Raw genomic sequence first — 26,794 nt, forward strand, 5'->3', positions numbered from 1 at the left:
ATAAATCCTATTTATATGTATATTTAAAAATATATTTAATATGTTATAATAATATTAAATTGCGAAATTTAATTATTCCTTTGATTTAAATGAATAAAAGTTTTCCAATAGTTTAATACTGTATTATATTCTGTTGCGCGCGGACGGTTTATAAGACTCTGTTATTCCATTTTCTTCGATCTTTGTGTTCTTTTTCCTCAAACTATTTTGTGATATGGTTCGCTATCATTTTAAAACATAGTTTCAATAATCCATTAGAACCTTAGAACCACAGAAACCTTATCGTAGCATTAAATATATTTGAACCAAATCGTAGAGTTTGCTTTGTATTTCTATCGAATTCAGTTCGATTTAAATACTTAGGAAAGCATGATGGGTACAAAAAAAGTGAATTAAATGTAAGAATGCAGTCACAAATCATAGTATTATGCAAAGACGGATGTCATAAGAGAAATTGCAGAAAAAATAGGAATTTCAAATTCTTGCGGAAGTTATAGTTTTCAAACGTACGGTGCTATAGGAGTTCGTTCATTCAAAAAAAAGATCTGGAAAGTTTAAAAAAACGACTCATGTAGAAGATCGACACATTGTAACTATCAATAAAAGAAATAGAAGCACAGTCCCTGAAATAACTATAGAAATTAATACGTCTAGGGATTCGATGATTTTGGTATCAACGATAAAAAGGCGTCTTAAGAGGGTGGTTTTCATGATCGTGTTGCGGTAAAAAAACCATTGTGAGGAAACAAAATAAAAAGAAAAGATTTTAATGGGCTATGTGCCATAAAAAATTGGACATTGAAAGAGTGACAAAAAGGTGTTGTGGACCGATGAATCCAAGTTTAAAGTATTTGGGTCCAAGTGAAATGTTTTTGTTTGTAGACAAATTAATTAAAGAAGCTTATTTAAAAATTTGAATAGATCAGGCAAATCCATCTGGACAACGCCTAATTGACAATAATTTGATATTTATGAGATGTTTTAAAACATCTGCAATATGTACGAACTATTTAAAACAATTAGAAAAAGATCCTAATTTAAAAATAATAGAATGGCCACCCCAATCTCCCGATTTGAATCCCAATTGAAAAACTGCGGGATTACTTAGACAGACAGGTTAAAAAACGATGTCCAACATTCGAGAAACATCTTCAAGAAATTTTCCAAGTCGAATGGATCAATATTGAAAGTGAAATATAGTGATAAGTGTTAAGTGAAAAATTTAATAGCCAGGATGCCATGAATCATAAACGCAATCATAAAGGCATGCGGTATATATATAGACAAAAAAAAATATAATTATTTTTTATTAATATTGGTGAGATATTTACAGAATTATTATTAAAATATATTTTGTAACATTGTAAAAAATAGTATACACAAAAATGAATCAAATTTACCAAAGATTTCATAACTTTTTTCAGGCAGTTATAAAAATAAGGAATATGTCCACATTTTGAGCAGCATTGTATATGTATACTTATATTCATTGTACAAAAAACAAAACGCGAATTTCTTTGTAAACTTATTGTTTTTATAGTTTTTGTAACATTTATTATATCGTAAAAGTATTAGCAATAGTCAATTTTTATTTAAAAAAAAGAAGTAATTTTACAATTATATCTGTAATTATTATTATAGTTAAAACGCAATTTTCAATTTCAATTTTACTTGTACGTATAAGAATATTTTCATTGGTACAGAAAAGAAAATGAAAGTTTCATAAATAACGCAAATATTGTTTATTTGTTTATTTCTATTTGTTCTTTTTTCTCTTTTTCACCTATTGTATCCTACTAATATTTAATTCAAATTAAATGTTTTTTGTGTTGGTGTACTTGTTAAAAGTTTATGTCATCTAATTCTCGTACGAGTTGTAAAGTGAGTTCTAATGTGTCCGTATCTTTATGCCATTTTGCATGTGATGCATTAGGATTTACTTCGTGAGGTGTTGGAAGATGCAATCGGTATCTGTGAAAGCATTATACAATTAATGTTTAGAAAGAAAGGTGATACTAGTTTTTAAATTTAAACACCTGATAGTAGTGCTTAAAAAATAGATTACTAAGAATGATAAAAGTACAATTTTTGTCATATGAAGTACAAGAGATTTCGATGAAAAGATATGCATTTTACTCTAATATTAATACAAAAACATATAAAATTTGTACTATTTTTTAAAATTTAATACATATAATAATAAATATTAAATCTAACAAGATAAATACATATTATTTAAGAAGAAAACATCATTTACTTACTTAGGACTACGCACATCAACTATCTTTGATTCAACGGACAATTCAATTTTCTCTTGAACTTCTTGAGGAAGTTTTATTAACACGGAAATCCATTCGCAAGATGCAGTTCCAGGTGTTTTAAAACCCATCTAAATGACATAGTTCAATATTATTAATATTTTTAAAAATGCTTTTTTCCAAGATAAGATAATGTACTAATATACTAACATTTAAAAATATATCTTCTGTTTTCACTGATTGTTTAAATTTGATTTCATAGTCTGGTATTTTTCTTGGATCATTTATTTCAGAGATAGGAAGAGTGTGTACTTCCGATGAATGCCAAATGTCATCTTTTTCTTTAAGAGGAGTGTGTGGCTTTAAATTATTAAAAGGTACATCTTTCTGAACTTCTATATCGCCTGGACCTAAAAATAAAAATAACTGATGTAGTTATCATTTTAATTATAAATTATTATTATTTAAATCATAGGTAGACAATTGACTGTTCGTGCCCCTACGTGTACACTCGATGATGTAAAAGGAACAATTCCATTATTTGAAACTATCGTGCTTCGAGAGCTGCAGGACTTTTTTTTTTAAACATGGAGCGATGGTTAGTGAATTTAAATAGTCTAAGACAAGGCTTAAATTTTTTCTACTCGCGACTCCTTTTCACTTGAGAAATTTTTACACGACTTCGTAATAAGTATACAAATAAAAATCTTGATTCATTATGCGTTTGATTTTGAATGGATTTGTAGTCATTATGCATTCAGAAATCTTTTACTTTTACCAAATTTTTCGGAATCTTCACATTCAATTACGCATCCCCATATGAGATCGCAATTTACAGTTTAAGAAGCTTAATAATATATATAATAGGACATGATGAAATTTTAATTAAAAGTGATATGTATGTATATGAAACTAATAAATGTCTTTACATGCTGAATTTAATAATTTTTTGTGGATTGGTACGATTTATTTCCATATCTAGTGTTATTTATTTTGTCTACGATAAGTTTTGTTAATTTTATATAAGATACATATAATAAATCAAGAATTAGGATTTTAGGAGAAAGAATACTTTATTTAATAATAATGCAATATTTCAAATGAATATATAATCATTTTTATATTGTGAAATTTTTCTTTTATATAATTTATTTTTATAAAAATAATAATTCACCTTTTCTCTTTACTTCATTTTGATACAATTCTTCAGAATCCGAGTCGTCCTTCGAAGGGGATATTAGATTTCGTAATGCTTGTATTTCTTTATATCCAAAAAAACTATCCATATTTTAAATAGTTCCAATCTCTTTTGTGTTAAATATCAACAAATTTGGTTGTCATGACAACAAATTCTCCTTTATTCTAAAATTTAAGAAATGGCGCGTAAATTGAAACTGATTTTGTTCATCAGATATTTATAAAATGTAACACCCATGATTTTTATGTGAAAGTATTAAATAATTGTTAGTTAATTTAATCTTTTCATTTTATGAATATTTATAAATCATATTTTAATATATTTGAAATAGATGAAGAGGCAAAAATGGTTAACGAATATTCAGTTTCGCCAACATCTATTTGGAAATATTGTATGAGACTTTTGCGATGGCTGATGTAACGGAAGAAAAGCTTTCCAAAAAGTAAGTAAATCTATTAAAAGTAGTGCAAATATTATTTCATATTTTTATTAATAAAGATTTCATGAAAATGTAAAATGATGCTTATCCGTGTTCGTTAATATTCTATGATTTTGACGTATTGGTGATCAGTTTTTGTATAGACTGGCCACGTTGCTTTATGAACGGTTGGCTAGTTTGAGAAATTATTTTCTATGTAAAAATAGTAATAACTTTACGAAAAATCTTTGATCCGATGTTCTTATTGTAGACACATGTATACATCTCGTATGATAAGTAGACATATAGTGAGAATTTTGTAATTATGTTAAGTAATCTAACCAAAGTTTTTACTTATATTCATCAGTCTGTAAGAGTATTAAATAAATCGCATATCACTAAAATTGAAGCAACATTCTATCAAATAACTTCAAGCCGATTTTCTACAACGTGTGTACTTATATAGATGTTTATCATAATGGTACAAAGAAAAAATTCGTTGCTTTATATATTGCTTTATCTATTATTTTTAGGGAGTTAAAGATACGTTTAAAAGCAGAACAGAAATTAAATGAAAAAGCAGTAAAAGAAGCAGAAAAGGTTACAAAAGAAGTTGAAAATGCACAAACAAAGAAGATTCCTGTTAAAACTCTAGAGAAAAAGCCTATTAAAGAAGAAGAAATCAATCCAAATGTAAAGAATATTAAGCTACTAAGGCACAAAAAGTACTTCTTTTTCCCATATATCTCATACTTGTTTTTATTTCTAGGAATATTTTAAGCTGAGAACTCAAGCAATTGAACAACTTAAAGCTGCAAATGAACATCCATATCCACATAAGTTTAATGTATCAATTTCATTAGAAAATTTTATTGAAAAGTTTAGTTCTGTTGTAAAAAATGGAGAAATTCTTGAGAAAGAAATTTATAGCATAGCTGGTCGTGTACATGCAATACGAGAGTCTGGAGCCAAACTTATTTTTTATGACCTTAGAGGAGAGGGTGTTAAAATACAAGTAATGGCAAATGCAAGACATTATGAAGGAGAAGATAAATTTGCTAAGGACACATTCAAAATTAGGAGAGGCGACATAATCGGCGTAATTGGAAATCCTGGAAAAACCAAAAAAGGAGAATTTTCTATTATGTCAAAAAGTATTACTCTTCTTACACCTTGTTTGCATATGTTACCGCATCTTCATTTTGGATTAAAAGATAAGGTAAATATTTTAAATACTAATAAATGTATAGATTGCATCTTTTTAATATATACTAAACTTTTATATCTTTAGGAAACAAGATACCGTCAACGTTATTTAGACCTTATTTTAAATGACAGAGTGCGACTAATATTTTACATTCGAGCGAAAATAATTGCATATGTGCGTAAATTTTTGGATGAATTAGGTTTCTTAGAAGTTGAGACTCCTATGATGAGTATGATAGCTGGAGGTGCTACAGCCAAACCTTTTGTAACTCATCATAATGAATTAAATATGGATTTGTATATGAGAATTGCTCCAGAACTTTATCACAAGGTATGATTTATTTACATACTTTCACAAACTGTCTTTACATTCTTCTTAATAAACAAACTTTTATTTTATTATGTAGATGTTGGTTGTTGGTGGTATAGACAGAGTTTATGAAATTGGTAGACAATTCCGAAATGAAGGCATTGACATGACGCATAATCCTGAATTTACGACATGTGAATTTTATATGGCTTATGCTGACTATTATGATCTCATGTCTATTACAGAAAATATGATTTCTGGAATGGTAAAAGCTATTCATGGTAGTTATAAATTACTGTATCATCCAAATGGACCTGATGGTGAAGTAGTAGAAATAGATTTTACACCACCATTTAAACGGATATCCATGATGAAAACTTTAGAGGAAATTTTGGAAGTAAAATTACCTGATGCTGATAAACTTGATACATTGGAAGCTAATACAATGCTTAATGATCTTTGTGTAAAACATGATATTGAGTGTCCTCCACCAAGAACAACTGCCAGGTTATTAGATAAAGTAGGTATTTATATTGATATAAAAGAATTTCAATATAACGGACAATTTTATTGATTAAATCGTAATATTTCTAATATTGGCAGCTCGTTGGGGAATTTATAGAAAAAAGATGCATAAACCCTACTTACATATTAGATCATCCACAAGTAATGTCTCCGTTAGCTAAATGGCATCGTTCAGATGCAGGTCTTACAGAACGATTTGAGTTATTTATTATGAAAAAAGAAATCTGTAATGCATATACAGAATTAAATGATCCCCTAGTGCAAAGAGAAAGGTATTTTTTACTTTTCACTTCTCCTTCCAACTCAAAGAAGGAAACATTTCTATTGAATTTTCTTTGTTTTTAATTTTTTTCAGATTTGAACAACAAGCAAAAGATAAAGCAGCAGGAGATGATGAAGCACAAATGGTAGATGAAAATTTCTGTACTTCCTTAGAATATGGATTACCCCCAACTGCAGGTTGGGGAATGGGTATAGATCGACTATGCATGTTTTTGACGGATTCAAATAATATTAAGGTAATATTTATATAGTATAATTTCAACAAAAAATGTATATCATACTTAATACTAAATATTCTTTTCAGGAGGTATTACTGTTTCCAGCCATGAAACCAGATGAAACAAACATAAAAAATAAATCAATGTTTGAAGATTCGTCTAATGACAACATTAAAGAGTCTTGTGAAAAATAATGAAAAACTTTTATCTTTTATACTAATCCACAGAAGATTTAATGAAATATTACAATTATTATACAAACTAAATAAATTAATGTCATAAAGAATAATAATCATGCTTCTTGTATATTATTTATTTCACATGGAAACGTTGATACATGGAAATGTTGATACGTAGATTGATACTTACAATATTGGTATATCGTAACTTATTCCTCTGACTTTAATATGTTCATGGTATTTCATATTATTTATATAATATATGCATTTTATGATGTAAACAGAGAGGGGGAGAATATCTAATATTTAGACTACAAGATATATTAATAATTGGTAGTTCGTTCGTATTGTCACTGATCAATACATTAATCTATATACAAAAAAGTGTGAGTAAATAAATTAAATATAGGTAAGCAAGAAATAACCAGCAACGTCTATCTTGCTGATTAAAATATTAAAGTATTAAAATATTAGAATGTTATTACATAATATAGAGAGTACTAAATGTTTATTTTATGACATTGTTGATATGTACTGTGGATTTAGATGATATTTTTACAGCATCGTAATTGTTCTTTAATAAATTACTACAGTTCTTTGATTGATCTTTTCTAAAAATTCCTAATACCTAAATTTTATCAAGTCAGTAGATCACTTTTATTTTATTTAATGTAAAATAAGTTTTTTTTATGATTGGGTAAGCAAAATAAAAGACTTATTGATTAATTAATTTTTATAACATGTATTAATTTTATTCTTATTTATATAGTTTTAAAAACATATTTAGATTTTAGCTCGTTTAATTAAACATAATGATTTATATGTTAATATTAAAACCGCTTTAATGTTTAAAAAATAAACTTCTATAAAAAAATATTTAAAACTTATGATAATGTAAAGTTTTATCACAAGCATTGATAACTAATAATAATAAAATAATGTATTTGACTATTGAATTTTATTACCATATTAAATCTATAAAACATTAGTATAGTGATAATATTTGCATGATTTGAGAAAATTAAGTATTGGATACTATTAGTTATTTCAACGTACTTATCGATCTTAATATATTTAATAAATCTAATGTATGTAAAATTAAATCAGAATTATTTATCACGTTATATAATACATTCATGGTCGTATTAAGATAAATGTTGTTTAAGTATAATAGAATGTATGATCAGCTTTCATCTTCTTTTACAAATTTTGTAACAGAATTATAATGAGCACCTAATTCATACATGTAACGATGGTAAGTTAATATTATTCTTTTTTTCTTACTGAATTCATCTCCAACGATATAAGGGGTACCTGTTGCTTGGATGACCTCAATTTGACGTTCCAAAATACGCGACAGTACTTGCAACTGTATTAGACACATATTTACAATATATACATATGACACTTTCTACAATATTATAAGATTTATAGAAAAACTTATTAGAATAATTACCTCAATTGCACCACCCCAAGCACAAGTTTCAACTATATCATTACAATATTTTTCATACTGCTCAGGTGACAATAACTGATCAGAATCTGGATTTGAAATAAATGGTAAGAAATCATTTCTATTTTGTCTTAAATACATGGCAGTTTTCATTCTTAGATCACATAGGCTAAATGGAATATCTCCAAGTATTTTAAGTTGATGTGCAACTGCATTGTATAAACTGAAATAGAAGAAATAAATGAGCATGTATTAATTCTACATTATTTATACATATTTTTAAAATATTACACATTATGTAACATACCAATGACCATCACTTGGAATTTCATATAACGTTAAATCACGTTCGTAAAGAATTTTTTGTATAGATTGCATCTCAACATTTCTCTTACCATATATATCAAATGCTTCCTGCTCTATAATTCTTTGATTACGTTCTCTTTCTGCATTTTCTTTTTTATACCTTCTTCGTTGAGCTTTAGAAATTCTCTGTCGTATTCTCTCAGATTCTTTCGATTCTATATCATTTATATCACATGTTTCTTCTAAATTCTCTGCATCTGTATCATTCAGTGTAACTTGGGATATTTTCCACCTTGCTAATTCTTCATCTTGCTTCCTTTCTAAATTTTCTTCTTTACGTGCAATTTCATCTATAACTTCTTTTTTCTTCTTTTTATCACCTTTACAGATTGATTTCTTCAATACCTGTATCTGAGCTGCGATATATAATATAGATACATTATTTAAGCATTATAACTGTTTTAACTACAATATAGCCATATAAAGTATTTTTGACTGAAAAATATTTATATTTTTATTGTGACGTTAACACAAAAGTAAGTTAGAATTAATAAAAGTACTACGTCAATAAAGTACCTTGTAATTCTCTCCGTTCTCGTTTATGTTTCTGTAATAACTGATTTTCGGTAAGTGGTAACTCATCCATTTCTTTTTATGGATATAAATATTTTCAGCTAATATTTTATTATCCTTCTCTTTTTCCAAATTATATTCAGATTACTACTTAAACTTGCAACATAGCCTATTTAGTGGGTCCAAGTTAAAAATATATCATTCACTTTCACACACCATATACTTTTGTGTTTATATCACTATATAAAAAGAAATACTTAAAAATGATATTATATCGAAATATAATTTCAAGAAACAAAAAACAAATTATACTTTTTTTTCATTTACACGAAATAGAGTGTGTAAAAATGTAACGTGACGTGATGCGTAAAAACCATGTTCGTTTTAATGCGCCATCCAGCGCCCTCTTTTGTTATCAATTATTTATCTCAAAATTTAATCAATATTTACGTTAATATCTTGTGTAAAGTACTTTTACAATATCGCAAATATAATCTACTTTTTCCTTTTTTTTTTAAATATCATTCTTAATGTATGGTAAAAATGTATATACATACACATAGAAGATAGGAGAAGCATTTTTGTTTATAAAAAAAGATAATGTTTCATTGATAAAGAATAAATGAAAATATAAAAATGCAGTTTGACACAAGAGTCTTTAAATATGATTATTTAAACACATGTGCGCGAACGCATATACACAGATTCATAGAGTATACTATAAAGGTTCGCAATGTTTACATACTCAATTGTCAAACAAATTGATCAATGTTAGATAAGAATTATTGACGGTCCTTCGATAAATTAAGTGATGTATCATTGATATCGCCGATTTGAGATTGTTGTTGCTTTTTATGCAAATTAGTCATATCAAGCATGCCGCCAAAATCAGATTTAATGCTTGAAGAATTTGATAGATCTTCAGTCCCTTGATATTCATTTGATCGACTAAGTTTAGAATCATTTTGAATGTCTAATTTTTTCCCACTAGAATAATCCTCCGCACCAATAGAGAAATTTTTTCCAAGATCTGCGGTTCCTGACGTAGGTTTAAATGGCGATTGAGTCACTTCACCAATTGAAAATTCATTTATTTTACGTTCCGTACCATCTGTGTCTCTCGCGGGTGAAACCTTACCAAAAGGACCGAATAAATTTGCTATATTTCTCATATATGTCGATGGTGAAGGCGACGATGTTCTTGAAAAATCGGGCATTGGAAAACCAGATAACTTTGCTAAATCGGCAGCAGAGAAATTCGCTAATTTTGTAAAGTCTTGAAACTTTGTAATCTGTTGTGTAATATCTGTTAAAGGAAAATCTGGGGTAGTTGTGGTCCGATTTTTATTACCCGTAATATCAACTCCAACAGGATTGGGTAATTTGGCAAAATCTGTAGGAGCAAAATCATAATCGCATTTTGTGTTTTTCACTGAAACCGTAAGCTCACCCGATTGAAAACTTCGGATCATTTCTGGTTGCGACATATGTTTTGAGATGGCAGTATTTCCATCTTTTATTTGTGTTAAGGATGCCGTATCTGTCCCCGTAGCATTATCTTTTCTGACATTGTCTCTAGAAGTAGATGGTTGCATAACGAATGGTTTAGATGTTGGTGTAATTATGGCACTGTCAGGTTTAAAATTTACAGGTGCCAGAAAGACTGCTGCATTGTATGTTGGAAGATTGATACCAGGTGGGACTGGAGGAACAAGAGACTCCGAAACTGGTACAAGTGGAAATTTAACAGTAAGAAACTCTGGTGTATTCCCATCTTTTGAACCAGGACAAATCATTTCTCTGATTATATCCCAGTAAGATCCATTAGCACGATTACGTCCAGGTAATTTGGATGCTAAAGAACACTGCATAATAAAAATAAAAATATAATTCTTTCTATTCCTATTTTTTCTATAAACTATTAAATGATTTTATTAACTTACTCTTAAACGTTCAAGATACGTAGTATTGTTATTAAAATTAGTAGTAAAATCGATACCTCCTTCGCTTCTATAATATTCAATGCATCGCCTCTGAAAGAAAGTAGTACAGAATCGTCATACTTTATCAATTCAATATTCTATTTAATCACAGGTATTTAACTTACTATTTCTTCTAATGTATCTTGAGCAAGAAAATGCTCTTGAGACAAAGTATAACTAAGAAGCATAGGGCGTGGATATTCATGAGGTCGGTTTTCAGGAGGTGGCAGTGACCAAAAGACATTAAAATTTGATTCATAACAATTACCATCCATGTTGTAAGGAGCTATAATTATATTAAAAATTGATATTAAACTCTTTAAACAAATAATAGCAGAAAAAGTGAGAAAAAAGAAAACTCACAGCATATTAAACCAACACAAGGCATGTAACCATTATCACTAGGTCCTTTCATTTTAATTTGATAATCTAATTGCGCATCAACATCTCTAAGAGATGGCGAAGCATGTGATCTAGGATGAGAATGATACCAACCAACGAGGGTTACATGTTTCCATTCCATAGCTTTTGCAATTTCTGCTTCTACAGCAGCTGCAGCTGATTTATCTTTGCCAGAATATCGACATGGAAATGCGCAAGTTATAGATAGATCTGAGTTGATGAACAATATAATTCTTTATATATTATCATTTAATGTGGAAATAAAATTTATTATATATATATATATATATATATAATAAATTAATTATATATATATATATACACAAAATATATTTACTATGTGAATTAATATCCCAATGTCCACCCAAATATCCACATACTTCTTTGTCAGTTAAGTGACAATGCAAATCAACTAATAATGCAGCAGTGGTTGTGATAGTAACCAAAAAGGGTTGTATTTTTCCAAGTGTACTAAATGATGTTAGCTCAACCATTGTACTCATGTCCCTAAAAAAAATATTAGACATTAAAAACATAGCATTATGTTAAAGAGATACACAATCTGCAATTACATAAATATGATATTTATTTTATATTTCGTTAAACAATAAAAATATTTATATATATGTACATTGCATGACTACGTATACCAAGATTGGTATGTTTGACAGGTACTCTGACTACTTGCAGCGGAGCATTGACCTGGGCTTTTTCATGTCCTTCCTCTATAATTTCTCCAGATATTTGTACTATTTCTGTCGTTTGTGACATCTTTCGTTATACAAAATGTATAAAAATTAACAGAAAAAGGAATGATAAATGAAAAATTCACGAGATTCGAGTCTTTGTCATCTTGCCAAGCTGTTTCTTGGAAACATTCATTATCCTACATTCCTATATAAAAATAATAAAAAAATAGTAATAAACATTATTTTGATTTTGAATAAAATTATGAGAATCAAAACGCACTATATTAACAACAAACACCAAACGTAAAGATGATTGCGAAAATAATACTTCAAACTAATGGCTTGAGATGTGATATTTTTATACTTGAGAAAAGAAAGTTTTTAATATTATTAACATCTCAAAATTTACAATGCTTTTATTTATATACGACACAAATAAATATACGTAAATCGAAAGCCGAGAAAAAACCTTGCTAAAATTGTACAATATAAATTCCCGTATACTTCTGCAATAAAATAAATGCAATGGTGTTTCGAACAATTTCGACTAGGACGCTACCTAGTAAACGAAAGAAAAAATTTCATAGAGTATAAACACCATTTATTCATGTTTTTCTTTAGAGATATAGATATGTATGTATGTAGTTTACAGTTAAAGGTTTGGTATCCCGCACTTGCATACATGTTGCACTGCGAATTGAGTACACTGTGAATAAATATAAGGTTTATTGAAACATATATATATATATATATATATATATATATATATATATATATTATATATACACACACATACGTATCAGTTGCGACTACTAGTGACAGCTAGAAAAGTTCAACGATGGTGGGAATTGGTAAAATAAGCAGAAGAGAATGTCATTTTGTCATCGTTATTTATCGTAGTTTAATATCATTTAGTGTATAAGTGATATATAGTGTATAGTGATATATTTGATCATAATTTTATCAAAAAATATGATTGATTCATTTCTATTCTAATAAATTGATCAGTGAATCTAGTGTATATTAGAATATAGCAATAAATCTTGTTAAGGTATTGACATCTTGTAGCAAACTGTACTATCAATTTTTTTTTACCGGATTGTATAATGTATTTTTTATAATTTGCTCCATTGAGTTTGATATTTTTATAAGTATAAGAAATTCTTTTTTGTTTTCGTAAGTTCATATACTTACATTGTACATACATGTTTAATATTTAAATTTCGCATTTAATTTAGTTTTCTTACTTTATAGATTTACCGTTTCTTTTTATATCATATTCTTTTTAGGCTTACTAGTTCGTAATAAAAGGCAATGAATATGGATGATGAAGAATTAAATAAGTATGTTTAATATCTTATTAGTGTACTCATTAAAGAAAATATATATATATATATATATATATATACACACACACATATGTTAAGATTAATTTATGTTTACTTAAATATTATATATGTAGACTTGCAGTTGAAGCTCTACTTGAAGAAGCAAAACTCGGTGCACAAAGAGCTGAAATAATGGGACCTACTGGATGGGTAAAGCCTAGAGAGACCGTCAATAAAAGATTTCTTCATTCTACACTACGTAATGTTCTTATTTCCAATAAGCACAAAACTGTAAAGAAAGACAAAATACTGAAGACCCAAATATCTAAAGAAGATAAAAATAGAAAGAAATAATAACTATGCAATATATTGATACATATCTTATAGCATGTATTTTTTTTGCAATTGCATAAATTATATTATTATAAGAGCAAAATTGAATATATGTAATATAATATTATTAGTAAAATTTATTATGCTATATATTAATATTACAAATATGTCTCCAGTTTTACATATTTTTGTACAAATATCAACAAAGGATAATATATGATTACATAAATGAATATGATAAAAATTGTTAAATTATATTGCATTGATAAATCTCTAAAATTATTTTAGTATTTAAATAGCATAAATGGTATTTATACATATTAAAACATAAGTAATGCTTTTGTTAAAAGTTGATTATAGTTAAAGATTACAATAATAATCTGTAGTTTATTTAAGATTTATATTCTTTGAGATATAAAGTATTTTGTAATAACCAAAGATTTGTATTTAATTAGATGTATATAGATGATTACATAAAGTTTTTACTAAAAGTATTATAAAAATAATTGCATTGACAAACGTTGAAATATTTGAAATATTTTTAATTAAGAGCACCAGTACCTCTAACAATACCTTTAACAAACACGTATTAAAGAAAATATAATTATATTAACTTTCTAGTATAAAATGAGACATTATAAAATTTTGCATTGATAGGTTGCAGATATTAGTTTATGGCATTTTTAAATATTTAATTATACTAAAAGTTCATATGATTACATAATATTTTAGGCATTCGTAACGTCTCATTTGTACAAGTAATAAACATTCTAAAGTTCTCAATCAGATTTAATCTAGCCATAAGTTGAGGTTTGAATATTATTTATATATGCCAGTCACATATTGATACAATAGCTATGATAATCACTATAAAAATAGTATATTGTAACTGTAGCTTTGCAATCAACAAAGTGAGTATTTAATGCAAATAAATATGAAAATAAAAGATTTAATATTTGCAGTTTCAATATAAATGCGATTGCATTGTTTATAAATTTGGCGTTAAGACGTACCGTAACACCTTTAATACTTTACGCATACTTAATCATTTTGATAATATAATAATATGTATAAAATTGATCTGATTGATACTATTTTTAAAGAATAAATTTTAATCTTAAATTTAGGTATATTGTCATTGTGATAAAAACATCGATTATATATATATATATATCAAAATTTTAAATATATTGAATAACTATTTGATTTTCCATTTTTCCAATGATACCCGAAGCTGTATTAGTAAATATAATTTAGTAGTTAAATATGATAGATAGCGAATATTTTCTTCTAATGTTATATACAAAAACCAATACAAAAAGATATGAATTTAAAATTTTACTTCTTTATATTCGCAACATTTCTTCATTATTATTTCTAATTGTATATATGCATATAGAAAAGTTAAAATTAAATCTTATATTATTGATGTCAATATTGGATTTAGAAATATAACAAATTATTGAAAAATAGCAAATAACAGATATTTCCTTTTTTTATACAAATACTCAATATTGGATTTGTTTTTGCCAAATTTTGTTTGTAGTAGTTATTTATATAAAAATAATTAAGAGTACAAATTTGTGTGTATTTATGTAAACTCCTCAAAATAATAGGAAGAATTTTGTTATAGTTTGTAGTATTTTTTGATATGTGCTTCATAGCCTTCTAATGCACCAATAACTAAATTCTTTATGTGGAGCCATTTTTGTGCTGTTGAACTTTTTTCCTTTCTAAAAGCAATTTTTTCATATCAGCAAATGCCTTTTCTATTTGGCGTGCAAATCTAGCAGCATCCTGTAAAAAATAAATAATGATGACAATAAATTTAGAAAATAATTTTTTAACTAGTTTATCCATGTTTGATTATTAATCTAATCTTTTTCCATTATATACCGTTACTAGTGAGCTACGTTTACTAGAGATATGAAAGAATATAACATCTTCTCCAGCAATAATGTAAGAAACCCCATAACCATCATCGGCAACAGGACCAAATCCACCACCAGCAGAGATACAATCAGGGTATTTCTTCAAGTCCAATTTTGATGTTTGTCCATGTGGAGTTTGAGATGTAGATAATCGCCAAGGTTCGCTTAAGACTTCCTAAATAATTTTCTTTTCTTTATAACTATTTTCTTTTTTGGTTTCAAATTGTTTTTGAAATATTTTACCAAATACCTTCAAAAATGGAGAATCTACTTCAAGATATTTAGACACTACATATAAACAGAAAAGATGTCTATCTATACCCTTGCCACACATAGCATCCTGACAATTTTTTTGATGCTGTTGTCCTGCTGCTAGTAGTAATCTATACTTGTTATCTAACTGTAATGGAAAAGGCAGTTTTTTATATTTTGTTTTTACTAAATATTGATTTGAACTATTATATTTATGTTACCGTTGCATTCTTATCTTCCATGGCCTTTACCCATGCAGCAGATTCAATAGTGCATGGTCTAACAGTTTCTGTTCTGCCTTCACGAAATAGTCTTGTCATTGAAGCTTCGTAAGTGAGATTGAACTTTCCAGCATCACGATAATATGCTAGTTGTAAAGCCATTTGTATATATGCATCTGGTGACATTGCACTAGCTTTCATAAAACCTTTACCGTATTCATCGTGTACATAGATACGTAATTCAATGTCATTTATTAATTTTTGTACAATCTAATAATTTAAAAAATAATTAATAATCTTTACACACATGACTATGTGTTTGCACATGATTTTTATAAATGTAAAAGTAGTACCTCATTAGAACGATTTATACATTCAATACATTCTGAAGACAAATCCCATTGAAGTCGAGTAGGGGTTGGTGGTATAAATTCTGGAGTACCTTTGTTACTTCCGTCTTCTTTATATCTGATAGATAAATAGTAGTTAAAACTAAAAAGTATTATTGAAATAATTATAATTTAATTATTTCACAATAATTATTGTCATATTTTACAACCTATTAATTACAGTTATAATTCTTTCAGAATAATAATGATTACATATTTAAAGGAGATAAAGCAGTATAGAATTTTTTATTAAAGCATTAAGTTGTAAGCATGTTAATTACAAGTTTACTTTTTATGTGGGAAGTGCAATAAAATGTATGAATTTCTTAAGGTGTTATTACATATTTAGCAATTTGCATAAAATACAAACATGGAAAGAGAATTACCCTTTCTCCACAGTATTAGCAATAACATATTCCCAGAGAGATCCCATAACAGGAGCATCAGCCCTATGAAGCAGAAGACAAAATATGGATAAATAATTAACATATATTTTTTGGATCGGTCTTTTACTATCAAGTACTCATCAGTGATACCTTATAAACTGAAACAAAGAAATAAAAATATATACAAAGTTCTTCTAAACCTTCATGCTAGGAAATTATACAGAGTGTTTTATTTAATTCAAAGATTTGAAATATCTCTGTTGCTTTTGATAGTATTAAAAAATGTCTAGTACAAAATTGTTTAATTTAAAAGGAACAATATTCTATTACCAAAATTGTTTTCAATATAATGTTTAAAAGTTTCAAGGATTAATGTTTTTTTTTTAAATGTATTGATATATTTATCTTACGAGAGTGTTGTAATTTATTAAAAGACGAATTTAACGATATGAATTTTTTGACTTTGAATAAGAAAGAGTGATGTTTGAAAAAAATGAAACAGTCCAAAATTTTAGGCGTTTTGATGTAAAATAATCATTCTAGAAGACTATCCTAGGAGTTTAAAATAATTTCTATTAATTTTGATACATTTTTAGATATGGATAATCATTTAAATAATTTCTGGAGCGGTAGTAATATATACACAAACAAATACTTTCATATATTTGTTTGTGTATATATTACTATCATATAACAAATCATTCATTAAGATGTCCAAAAATGTAAAAATGTAAAGGTCAACAAATGCACATGCATAGATAAATTCATATTTTCATAAGTTATAATAATTATGTAATAAGAAAAAAGAATGATTCGAATAAAATTTTTTGTTCTCAGAATTTTGTTTCTTTTGGATTCAATAATTTCTTCTTTTAATATTTTGTAATATCATTACAAGCAATAGAGAGTTAGGTGACAAGTGAAATATTCTTTATAAATGTATGTACAGTAACAAATTATATTTTACTGTTTATCACTGTAACATTTTGTCAAATATAACGTTCCATCATTTTGTTTAAATGAAGATTAACACTTAGCTAGTTTCTTTAGTTTATACAAGGCAAAATATTACCAACACCGACAATCTACATAAACATATCATGCTAAGCTTTTAATGATGAAGGAGAAGATGATAAAGAAATTTAATGACTTATAAACCATTCAGTTTGAATTAAGGTTCTTACTCTCGGTTGCAGGCTTCTTCATATATTAAGAATTCCCATAAATGTGACATCACCGCAGCATCTGCCCTGCATTACTTATTGTTTACTTATTGTTTACACATCTCAAAAGAAGAGTTACTAATATACATATATAATTTTATAAATATTCATGCAATCGCAAGAAAATAATATATTATTTCTGTGTTTCAACGATTCTTTAATTAAATTATTATCACCTTGATCTATGAAACTCATTAGACAATAACTACGTTACGTATGAAATCAATCAGACATTGAATGAAGAAACATTAAATAGGGAATAAATAATAACAAAAAGTAGAAATTCAAAAAATGAATCAATTAATATAGATAATGTTTTAATTTTTTCATCGTCATTTGGGTACGATCGGTTTATCAAGAAATTATTACTTGTGCCTAATGTATTTTTCTATATGAAAGAAAAACTTACCAAGAATGTTCTGCGTTAAAACCGATCTGTAAAATATGTAATTCAGCAGTTAAGATAGCTACATTTATTATTTTGTAAGTAATACTTTTGTTTGTGACTTTATTTCTTACCCTTCCATTACTTCCAATACACAAAGTAAAAGATTTATCGAACCATCTATCATAGCCTTTACCATGTAACAAAATTTGACCATAATTATCTAACTTTTCAGGATGTTTCTAAAAATAGAAAATTACTGTATTAATATTTAATTGAAGATATTTTAAATGTTTCATATTAAGGTATTAATTTATGTTTATCTTTGATAAAATTATAATTACTTACAGGATCGTATTCGTATGGAAAATCATCTAAAACGACAATGAATGCCGATTTTTCTATTATATCTAAGGAAACTTTATTTATTCCTTTCGTGAAATATTCATTTCTGACTTCTGCCCAAGGTTTCCTCTCTCCAGCTGTCAGTGCAGCTAATTTTTCTTCACTTTCTGGTGGTTCAGATTTGTCATTCAAAATTTGTTGAATTTGTCTATATGTAATGAACATTCATAGATTATAATAAATCTCGTATAGGATATTTTTGTTATAAAAAGTAATAACAAAAAATAAGGAATTATAAAAATATATATAATATTAGATTGTTATTTGAATATAAGACGCTCTTACATTTCTATTTCACATGGTAAAAGAATCCTGTTTTTGTAATAAATAAGAACTTTGAAATATCTTCCTTTGTGATGTACAACTATATGTTTAGAATCTTGATAGTGAACTATTTTGTCTGTTTCAATACCAGGAAGCCTTGTGGTATTAAATAATCTTTCATATTGCCAGGAACATAAAGGAATTATACCTTGCAGTAAAATCTGGGAATCAGAAAAAATATAATTCTCTCGGTGTATATCGTCATTCGAAAAATACAATATACTAATTTTTTTATAATATCGTACTAACTGGTTCAAGTTGTTGACGCTCAATAAGCCGTCTGTATTGTAAACAAAAATGAATAGTGCTGGCGGCACGTGCAGCTTGATTCGTAGTTGGATGCATAAGAATAGCATCTATTCCGTAGAAATTTGAATTTATAACAAGCGGCGATCTACCTCGAAGATAAACGTATTCCTCCCACCAATCAGATACGTAATTGGTAGACCACCAAGACTTAAGTATTAAATATCTTTGAAGTTTCACGCCTATACCATTTTGAAATTCCTTCGCTAATCTCTCCATACGAGTATAATTTTCATTGTCCAGTAGAGGCCTAACGCTTCGGAGGTACTGTTTAAAAATACATAATAAATTATTTTACTATACAATAATAATTGTGAACTATTACTTGTAATCTACTAAGTAGCCATTTTGAAGATCTTAAGACATCTTTTTTTTTTTTTTTTTTTTCTTTTCATTTTACTTTTTTCTTAACTCGAATCATCAATTCGAGATCACCTCTTTCGTTTTTTATTATTTTGTGTTTTTTTATTTATGGATAATACTTAATAATTAAATAATATTTAATAATTAAAATAAAAAAACATCTAACCCGTTTCATCGTATCTTCTACCGAAGGAAGTGGTAGACGAGGCAGCGAACCTTGAAAGCTGTAAAGCATGGGTTTGCGCCAACCAGACAGCAGTTTTACGAAAAGAAGCCATATCTGTGTCATTCTCGATAATTTTTTTTGTTTGCCTCTTAATTCGTACATCCAGCCTTTGTAGATCAACAGCAGCTTTAGTATATATCGTAACATATATATAACGACCAACCACAAGAGAAGACCGATCATGAACGAACCAGCTAGATGTGCGAGTATTAAAGATCTACAAAAGATTAAGAATGGAAAAGTTGGTCCTTGTTGGTACTTGTAAACGAACTAATTGTTATTGTTTTAATTACTTTGCTCAAAAGTAAGAAATTTGAATTCAAATTATTAAACTTACCCAGAAAGATATGGTGTAACTTTTCCAACGAGATCGTAAGGAACTTTGTAGCCCGCGAAATGAATTGCAGTAACAATACCTATGGTAAGCCAGAGGCTTCCTAAAGATGCTGGATATACACCGCTTTTCAAGTTATTCTAAAATACAAACAAATAAATTAGTTACTATCGGATTGTCGCACATTCTTTTCCGCTCACCATAAATCTAAAGAATCTCTTCTTCCAGGAGCGTACACCGGATAACCAAACGAGATTCAGCACTTCTCGATCGAAATTCACGTCCCATCCTTCGTGGGTGATGGAAAAACTGAAGGCGACGGCTGAATGAGCTTCCGCCATTTTTGTATTACTTTTCTATCTTGTATTACTGTATCTAAAAGAAAAAAAATTTATAAATGCATCAGAAAATTTCGTCAACATCATGGTGTTGACGAAAACTATTATTAAGGGAAGCTCGCATTTTTGCATGACAAATGCCCATTGCGAAGTTGCAGCATCGAGGACGAAGATGCAGGGTGGATGGAAACGAAGCAGTTGACCTTAGTTAAAGTCGCAATTATCATGCGGACACGATCGCGTGTATACATATGCGTGTGCGAATACGTGCGTGTGTGTGCGCTGTGAAAATTGCACAATAAGCTAGTAAACAAGAATGTCATGCATAAATAGTTTCCTATACTGTTACGCGTTGCGTTTTATCATTTTATTGTATTTTTTTTTATGATTTGAAAGATAGAAGGATATAGACGAAAGCAAATTCGATGTTTCAAATGAATACGATGATATTTCAGTGGTTACGTTGGAACAAAGATGTTGCTTTTTAAAGTTTGAAAGTATTTAATAACAGGTACGTAAATGATACCTGTTTATATTAAAGGAAACGGAACTCGTATCTCCGCAATAACACCTGTATTATCAAGGCTGTGTTCGATGATTAAAGACAGAGTTTCGTGATCGAGACAACGCAGCTTGAACTTTGGTCGAGACTTCATCGTCCAACCAACGCGCCTTCTCCCTCTCTTCTTTGTTATAAATTGAGGCACATGCGCGTATACGCGCATGCGTGTACACGCGCAAGTGCTGAAAAAAAAGGCGCGTTCAACGTGATCAAAATAAAAAAAACAACTATAAAATATTATTGCGAACTGACATGTATTTTTCTATAGTTTTGTTTTATAAGAAAAGGTAAGAATCATAATTGAAACATAATTTAGCATATTTAAATGAATAACCAATTGTATTATATACTGTAAAACATTACAAAAAGTGCTAAGAAAAGTTGAATTGTCAATGAAAAATATTTTCGAAATTCTAAACTATCGAAAGAGCACGATTGAACGATACATAATGGACATCACCGATCATATCAACTGTTACGTAATACCGGGTGTACATCAAATACGATGCTCGCATACCGCTCTACGTGGCTAACATCCATATATATTAATCATACACGCATTACATGACATTGCATATAGTAATTACATCTTGCTCTCGTTGGCGCAAAATATGATCAAAATTAAAATACTGACTACTTTTCTTCGTCAAACATTTCAATCTCAATGATCATTCGAGATGTTCATTTAAAAGATAAACATTTGAATTGCATAAAAAAATGAGCTTCAATTCGAATAACTACGCATGATTTGAATTCATATCTCAACCTCGTCTGAAAGTATCCATATGCGGGATAACCTTACGACTTTCCACGAGAAACGAGTGAAAGTTCGTACGAAACTAATCCCTAACCTCGAGCAAGTTTACATTACGATAACAACGTTCTCGAACCGCCAAGCAAAACTATGTATATTGACGATAAACGAAAATATGCTTATGATTTGTAATCCGTATAATATTTATCAACATGCAACAAATGGACAACGCTCACTCGATTTTTACTTCGCCAGGATCTCTCTCTTTCTTTCGTTAAAATTAACAACATGTTCATCTTATGTGAATTAAAATAGCCAAAAAAGAATCTTAATATTTGCTTCTTATTTGATCTTTTAAAGATTACGATAAAGAGAATATATTTTATGTTCATTTTTTCAAATAATAGAATCAAATGATTCACTTGTTCAACTCATTATTCGCAATCCGATTATTTATGTATGTATGCATGTATAAATATAATCGTTGTAACGTTCAGTATTATTTTTATTCTTATCGATATATGACATATGCATTATATGTATTTGTGATATATCGATAAGAATATTGCATTACTTGTCTACATCGTTGAATCGGAAAATTCTAAATGATAAAAAAGCTAACGTAGAACTATACTTTATTTCTTTTTAGCAAAATATGATTGAGACATGTGTCTTTCACTGGAAAAGAACCAATGCCGTATCATAATATTATTTCGCAATGTACAATGATCAATCTATACGACCATACTAAAAGAGTTAAAGTGGATCAAGCACGTGTTTCATATTTTTTGTTTGTACATATATCGTTATCGATATAATATCGTGTATAGCTTGCGCGATAATTGCTAATCTTTTCAACGAAGTCTTTCGTATTCTTCGAGATTCGTCGAGATTTGATTCATTTTGTTTCCTCTTTTAGAAATAGAGAAAAAGATTCGGAAAAAAGAAAACAATTATGACTAATGAATCGTTAAATGTGCTAAATACATAACAAAATAATTAAAAAATAAAAATATAATCAATCGACATTAGCATTAAAACTAGTATAAATTAGGGACTACTAGCTTCGAAATACTGAAAAGGAAGTTCTCGAAACTGTAGGTAGGAATTCGTTATATCTCATGTTTATAAAATTTTATTTATAAGAGTTATTGATGCGACTGAGATAGTGATGTAGTCGAAGAGCATATGGTTCTTTAAATTGGAGGTCCATTAGCGTAATAGCTAAACGTCTCATATTAATCGTTGAAAAAATAACAAACGAGATCGCGCGATGCTTTCATGATGAAAAGTGTCAAGAGATGCACCATCATTTGTATTGAATACCTGGGCCGATGCATTGGTACTTTTCGACATAGTGCAATCGTGTCACACTCTTACGGTTAAATTAAAAAAATCTTTTAGATCTGTAATTTGTTCAACTATGAAGATAAAGAAATGATTTGAAATAAATCGCGCTTTTTCGGGGGTCGCGAGAACATTCGTCGTTCCACAATTTGAAATGGTAAGTCCAGGATTTTCTAACTGGCCTATTGACCGTATAGACACAATATTATTGACCTATCGGCAGGATAGATAATATTATTTAATATTATTTAATATTATTTAATTAGGTCAATCTCCCGAACGAATGAGCGATCAATTAATTAATTTCTATTTACGACTTGTGTTATCGATAAAACGAATTGAGCGATTGCTTTGTGTAGAATATAGAATAAATAAGTAAATCGTATGCATACTTATGTATGCATATCAGCATTCTGATGCGTTGAATGTCTGTCCAACGTAGCAAAGTCCAAGACGAGAGAAATTCAAATGGCATTGCTTCAGCTTTCACATTACTTTCGACCTTAATGATAATATTAATATGTTGACTGAGCAATTTTTGTAGATAGTAAGATTTTCATTATTATAAGCTTATAATTATAAATTATTATATCTTATGATTAAATAAGAGTATTCATTTTACTGTTTATACAATAGATTAGTTTGACAACCTGTTAGTCGGCTAATATTTACAATTCATTGAGGATTGAACTCATATATGTATTTCGATCGCTGAGTGGAGCGGTTTGATTAGCAATATGTGAATCAAAGACAGAATTATTGGTTTCAGAGCATACTTCGGGAGAATGAGATTCCGCGGACATGTACAAAGATTACTACAAATAATTTAATACTGTATAGGTTGTTTCGATATGACGAAGAATTAACGATTATTAATAACAATTTCAAATCATCCTCTTGGTGGTCAGGAAGAATGAGTCCTACTATATAGAAGTAACAAGAGGTAACTATAGATAGCCAAAATGTGAATATAGAATATTTTAGAGGCTTCCACTTACATTTGTATGTAAGTACTATATGGGATAAATAATAATCCATTGTTGAAAAATATAAGCCACGATTATCGGATTAATATTAAAAACACGGACAGTGTTGGGCTTTGGTACTTGGTCAATAGATATTCACTATCGGTAGATAATCCTTTAAAAGTTTTTGATTTAATTACGCTATGTCGTCGGTTATACGAATAACAACAAAATCGACAAATGTTAAATTTTAAATTAAGATTTAATATTTGATATGCCGAAGAAATTCCGATTGAGATCAAATTTTTCTATAGGAATATTTCATATATTAAGCATTATTATGAACTACATTGATCATACTTATTCTGTAAAAGAATACCTGGTTTATTTTATATTCTATCATTGAATATTCAGGTGCGTCTTTTTGTAACATATAGTATGTTCCAAAGGAAGTGATTTTTTATTTGTCACATGCATTAACTTCTATTCAATATGGCGGCCGGGTCAACGTTCGAATAAATTAGAGTCTTTATAACTGTAACGTAAAATTCTCAATTTTTCATCACATTTTTACTGTTTTCACTATGATGAGTTCGTAATAAAATTTATGTACATATTTAGTTACAATAATTCGTACTTGAGGAATATTAACGGTTAATAAAAATAAACGTTGTCTTATTTCTGTAATTTGACTTAAATCGTGAGAGACTAGGAAAATTACAAAAAGAGTTGGGTAAAAGCTTTGTGTTATTGTTTGACCGAGAATTGTGAAAGAGAATTGATTAATCGATCGAGGAATGACTGTTTCTTTTCTTTAGCATCATCTAAAAAAGTAGTTTGTCGACGAAAAAATGAATGATGTGGCAATGGCAGCAAGAGCAATAATAACAAGCAAACAAGAAACGAAAAAATATAATTACACTAATACGAAAAATACATTTAATAAATATTTATTATTTAGCTGATAAATAAAAAATATGATTGTACCATGCTACAACGAAGAGCCATTTTCATCTCATACAGTAGATCACTAAGTACCAATCCTAAAGAAAATCAGGCATAATTTTTACGAACATTTTCCTACTTGAAAAGATAAAATGAACAGAAATGGAACATGAAGGGAGAAATAACGGCGCGAAGGAAGACCACTTCCTATTGGTTGCCGTTTTGCTCTCGTCGAGAAAAGACGACACGACAGCAATAAGCACGTCGTACATCGTTTTTGTTCAGATGAGCGTGTTTCAAAAAAATTAACACGGTCTTTCTAATATTAGACACGCTGTTTCATGTCGTCCCCGTTCTTGTTCTCTTTCTCTTTTTCTCTCTCTCTCTCTCTCTCTCTCTCTCACTCACTCACCCATTCACTCTTTCTCTCTCTTTCTCCTTTTTCTTTCCCCCCTCTTTCTGTGACGACGAACAAACTCGGAAGTTATACTTACCGAACGAATAAACGCAAAGACGAATGCAACGATGACCTCTCTTTTTCTTCATACAAAGACGATTGATATGTATCGCTGATTGAATCATGAAAAAATCACCATTTTTAATAAATTCGAAGTTTGGTAATGAAAATTATCCAAGAAATGTTTCTTTACAAAAAATATAAATTTCTCGACGATTTTGTTTTTTTAAAATACACGTTGGAAAGTCGACTGTACACAATACTATAGACACCAAAGTAACGCTACGCATAACCAAACGCCGTGCAATACTGAATGCCACTGAACGCCACTGAACGCGATGTGAGCGAGCGCCGAAGAACGCTGAACGAGTGCCGAACAGTTACGAAAATGCACGATTTGCACCTGATGAGTATACGCCTACACTTCCGTACACATGCGTGTGCCATGCTAATCACACACCTACAAAGTTACTTCAGTGCTTTTCAGTCGTCACGAAACTCTGTCGTTTACATTCCAAGTATATATATATATAGATGTGTGATCCTAAACGCAGGGCTGTATTTTACGGGTTCTAAATGTACTTGCGCAATAATTATCAAGTCGAAATATTTCGTTTTTATTATATAGGCGTTAAGTATGCGTTCAGCGCAGATTGAATGTAGATAAGGAAAATTGTTACAATCTCTAAATATATATACGAATATCTACACATATTGTCAATGTTCTATATTTATTTATGTAAGATTAAATAGTTGTATATTAGCGTAAGGAATTCTTATAATATTAATTGTATTATTATTATTATTATTAATACTAATATTGAAAATGAAAAGAATACAATAGGAATGAGGTCTTGTCATATATTGTTCCTAGTCATTACGAGCATATATTATTGAAGCAATTACACATATTCCCTTTAGTGGCTTTAACTTTTGATGAACACGTTATTCAAGATATAATGCACTTCTACAGTATTATGAAAGTTACGTGCGGGGTTTTGTTACGCTTTTCCGAAGTTGA

The 26,794-nt window shown here is 28.7% G+C and overlaps 5 protein-coding genes and 2 long non-coding RNA genes across 14 annotated transcripts; 3 read left to right on the plus strand and 4 right to left on the minus strand.

The window, feature by feature from the left end:
- Positions 1-1,698: 1,698 nt before the first annotated feature.
- LOC124947285 (dynein axonemal assembly factor 6) lies at positions 1,699-3,577 on the minus strand. Its single transcript, XM_047489244.1, has 4 exons — positions 3,433-3,577; positions 2,469-2,668; positions 2,262-2,389; positions 1,699-1,971 (listed from the first exon to the last, which is right to left on the minus strand). The coding sequence occupies exons 1-4, from the start codon at positions 3,542-3,544 to the stop codon at positions 1,842-1,844; spliced, it is 570 nt and encodes a 189-aa protein (XP_047345200.1). The 5' UTR covers positions 3,545-3,577; the 3' UTR covers positions 1,699-1,841.
- On the plus strand, positions 1,705-3,197 carry LOC124947287. Its single transcript, XR_007100360.1, has 3 exons — positions 1,705-2,009; positions 2,552-2,635; positions 2,734-3,197. It is a non-coding gene; the product is annotated as an uncharacterized LOC124947287 (long non-coding RNA).
- Positions 3,476-7,195, plus strand: LOC124947283 (lysine--tRNA ligase). 2 transcript variants are annotated; one of them, XM_047489242.1, is made up of 9 exons: positions 3,476-3,682; positions 3,788-3,898; positions 4,408-4,567; positions 4,644-5,093; positions 5,166-5,411; positions 5,488-5,910; positions 5,994-6,187; positions 6,271-6,433; positions 6,502-7,195. In XM_047489242.1, exons 2-9 carry the CDS (start codon positions 3,864-3,866, stop codon positions 6,607-6,609), a joined length of 1,779 nt encoding a protein of 592 aa, XP_047345198.1. In that variant the 5' UTR covers positions 3,476-3,682; positions 3,788-3,863; the 3' UTR covers positions 6,610-7,195. The 2 variants fall into 2 exon arrangements, with proteins under 2 accessions (XP_047345198.1, XP_047345197.1); XM_047489241.1 differs by lacking the exons at positions 3,476-3,682; positions 3,788-3,898 and adding an exon at positions 4,003-4,324.
- A 189-nt stretch (positions 7,196-7,384) lies between these two features.
- LOC124947284 (deubiquitinase OTUD6B) lies at positions 7,385-9,476 on the minus strand. The gene is made up of 4 exons (XM_047489243.1): positions 8,930-9,476; positions 8,355-8,769; positions 8,051-8,270; positions 7,385-7,963 (listed from the first exon to the last, which is right to left on the minus strand). The coding sequence occupies exons 1-4, from the start codon at positions 8,997-8,999 to the stop codon at positions 7,778-7,780; spliced, it is 891 nt and encodes a 296-aa protein (XP_047345199.1). The 5' UTR covers positions 9,000-9,476; the 3' UTR covers positions 7,385-7,777.
- Positions 9,477-9,563: 87 nt separating this feature from the next.
- LOC124947282 lies at positions 9,564-12,699 on the minus strand. 3 transcript variants are annotated; one of them, XM_047489239.1, is made up of 8 exons: positions 12,280-12,635; positions 11,942-12,204; positions 11,648-11,817; positions 11,272-11,520; positions 11,034-11,194; positions 10,870-10,959; positions 10,377-10,791; positions 9,564-10,232 (listed from the first exon to the last, which is right to left on the minus strand). In XM_047489239.1, exons 2-8 carry the CDS (start codon positions 12,079-12,081, stop codon positions 9,709-9,711), a joined length of 1,749 nt encoding a protein of 582 aa, XP_047345195.1. In that variant the 5' UTR covers positions 12,082-12,204; positions 12,280-12,635; the 3' UTR covers positions 9,564-9,708. The 3 variants fall into 3 exon arrangements, with proteins under 3 accessions (XP_047345195.1, XP_047345194.1, XP_047345193.1); XM_047489238.1 differs by lacking the exon at positions 12,280-12,635 and adding an exon at positions 12,650-12,699 and having other exon boundaries at positions 9,564-10,791; XM_047489237.1 differs by having other exon boundaries at positions 9,564-10,791; positions 12,280-12,634.
- Positions 12,700-12,791: 92 nt separating this feature from the next.
- Positions 12,792-13,603, plus strand: LOC124947286. Its single transcript, XR_007100359.1, has 3 exons — positions 12,792-13,050; positions 13,289-13,342; positions 13,462-13,603. It is a non-coding gene; the product is annotated as an uncharacterized LOC124947286 (long non-coding RNA).
- Positions 13,604-13,694: 91 nt separating this feature from the next.
- On the minus strand, positions 13,695-26,231 carry LOC124947281 (carnitine O-palmitoyltransferase 1, liver isoform). Of its 5 annotated transcripts, XM_047489233.1 has the most exons (17): positions 25,811-26,231; positions 25,359-25,414; positions 20,606-20,780; positions 20,409-20,545; positions 20,012-20,288; positions 19,426-19,749; positions 19,138-19,337; positions 18,796-19,000; positions 18,582-18,689; positions 18,472-18,497; positions 18,024-18,089; positions 16,840-16,902; positions 16,418-16,532; positions 16,065-16,334; positions 15,842-15,991; positions 15,557-15,766; positions 13,695-15,457 (listed from the first exon to the last, which is right to left on the minus strand). In XM_047489233.1, exons 3-17 carry the CDS (start codon positions 20,744-20,746, stop codon positions 15,353-15,355), a joined length of 2,397 nt encoding a protein of 798 aa, XP_047345189.1. In that variant the 5' UTR covers positions 20,747-20,780; positions 25,359-25,414; positions 25,811-26,231; the 3' UTR covers positions 13,695-15,352. The 5 variants fall into 5 exon arrangements, with proteins under 5 accessions (XP_047345189.1, XP_047345188.1, XP_047345190.1 ...); XM_047489232.1 differs by lacking the exon at positions 25,359-25,414; XM_047489234.1 differs by lacking the exons at positions 25,359-25,414; positions 25,811-26,231 and adding an exon at positions 21,270-21,414.
- Between the last annotated feature and the right edge of the window lie 563 nt (positions 26,232-26,794).

This window comes from Vespa velutina, chromosome 2 (genome assembly GCF_912470025.1).
Source record: "Vespa velutina chromosome 2, iVesVel2.1, whole genome shotgun sequence".
NCBI lineage: Eukaryota > Metazoa > Arthropoda > Insecta > Hymenoptera > Vespidae > Vespa > Vespa velutina.

Coding starts and splice junctions, on each gene's coding strand:
- LOC124947281 (XM_047489232.1), bottom strand. CDS start 20,746: ATGGCGGAAGCTCATTCAGCCGTCGCCTTCAGTTTTTCCATCACCCAC. Junction 19,001..19,137: donor TTACCATGTGAAATAGAAAT/GTAAGAGCGTCT, acceptor CATTACATATAG/ACAAATTCAACAAATTTTGA. Junction 16,903..18,023: donor GAAGAAGCCTGCAACCGAGA/GTAAGAACCTTA, acceptor TCTGCTTCATAG/GGCTGATGCTCCTGTTATGG.
- LOC124947285 (XM_047489244.1), bottom strand. CDS start 3,544: ATGGATAGTTTTTTTGGATATAAAGAAATACAAGCATTACGAAATCTA. Junction 2,669..3,432: donor AAATGAAGTAAAGAGAAAAG/GTGAATTATTAT, acceptor TTTTATTTTTAG/GTCCAGGCGATATAGAAGTT. Junction 2,390..2,468: donor CAGAAGATATATTTTTAAAT/GTTAGTATATTA, acceptor TATGTCATTTAG/ATGGGTTTTAAAACACCTGG.
- LOC124947282 (XM_047489238.1), bottom strand. CDS start 12,081: ATGTCACAAACGACAGAAATAGTACAAATATCTGGAGAAATTATAGAG. Junction 11,195..11,271: donor TTGTGTTGGTTTAATATGCT/GTGAGTTTTCTT, acceptor ATATAATTATAG/CTCCTTACAACATGGATGGT. Junction 10,792..10,869: donor CGTATCTTGAACGTTTAAGA/GTAAGTTAATAA, acceptor TTTATTATGCAG/TGTTCTTTAGCATCCAAATT.
- LOC124947284 (XM_047489243.1), bottom strand. CDS start 8,999: ATGGATGAGTTACCACTTACCGAAAATCAGTTATTACAGAAACATAAA. Junction 8,770..8,929: donor AGAACGGAGAGAATTACAAG/GTACTTTATTGA, acceptor TATATATCGCAG/CTCAGATACAGGTATTGAAG. Junction 7,964..8,050: donor CTTGGGGTGGTGCAATTGAG/GTAATTATTCTA, acceptor TGTCTAATACAG/TTGCAAGTACTGTCGCGTAT.
- LOC124947283 (XM_047489241.1), top strand. CDS start 4,200: ATGTTAAGTAATCTAACCAAAGTTTTTACTTATATTCATCAGTCTGTA. Junction 4,325..4,407: donor TCAAGCCGATTTTCTACAAC/GTGTGTACTTAT, acceptor TATTATTTTTAG/GGAGTTAAAGATACGTTTAA. Junction 4,568..4,643: donor AAGAAGAAATCAATCCAAAT/GTAAAGAATATT, acceptor TTTTATTTCTAG/GAATATTTTAAGCTGAGAAC.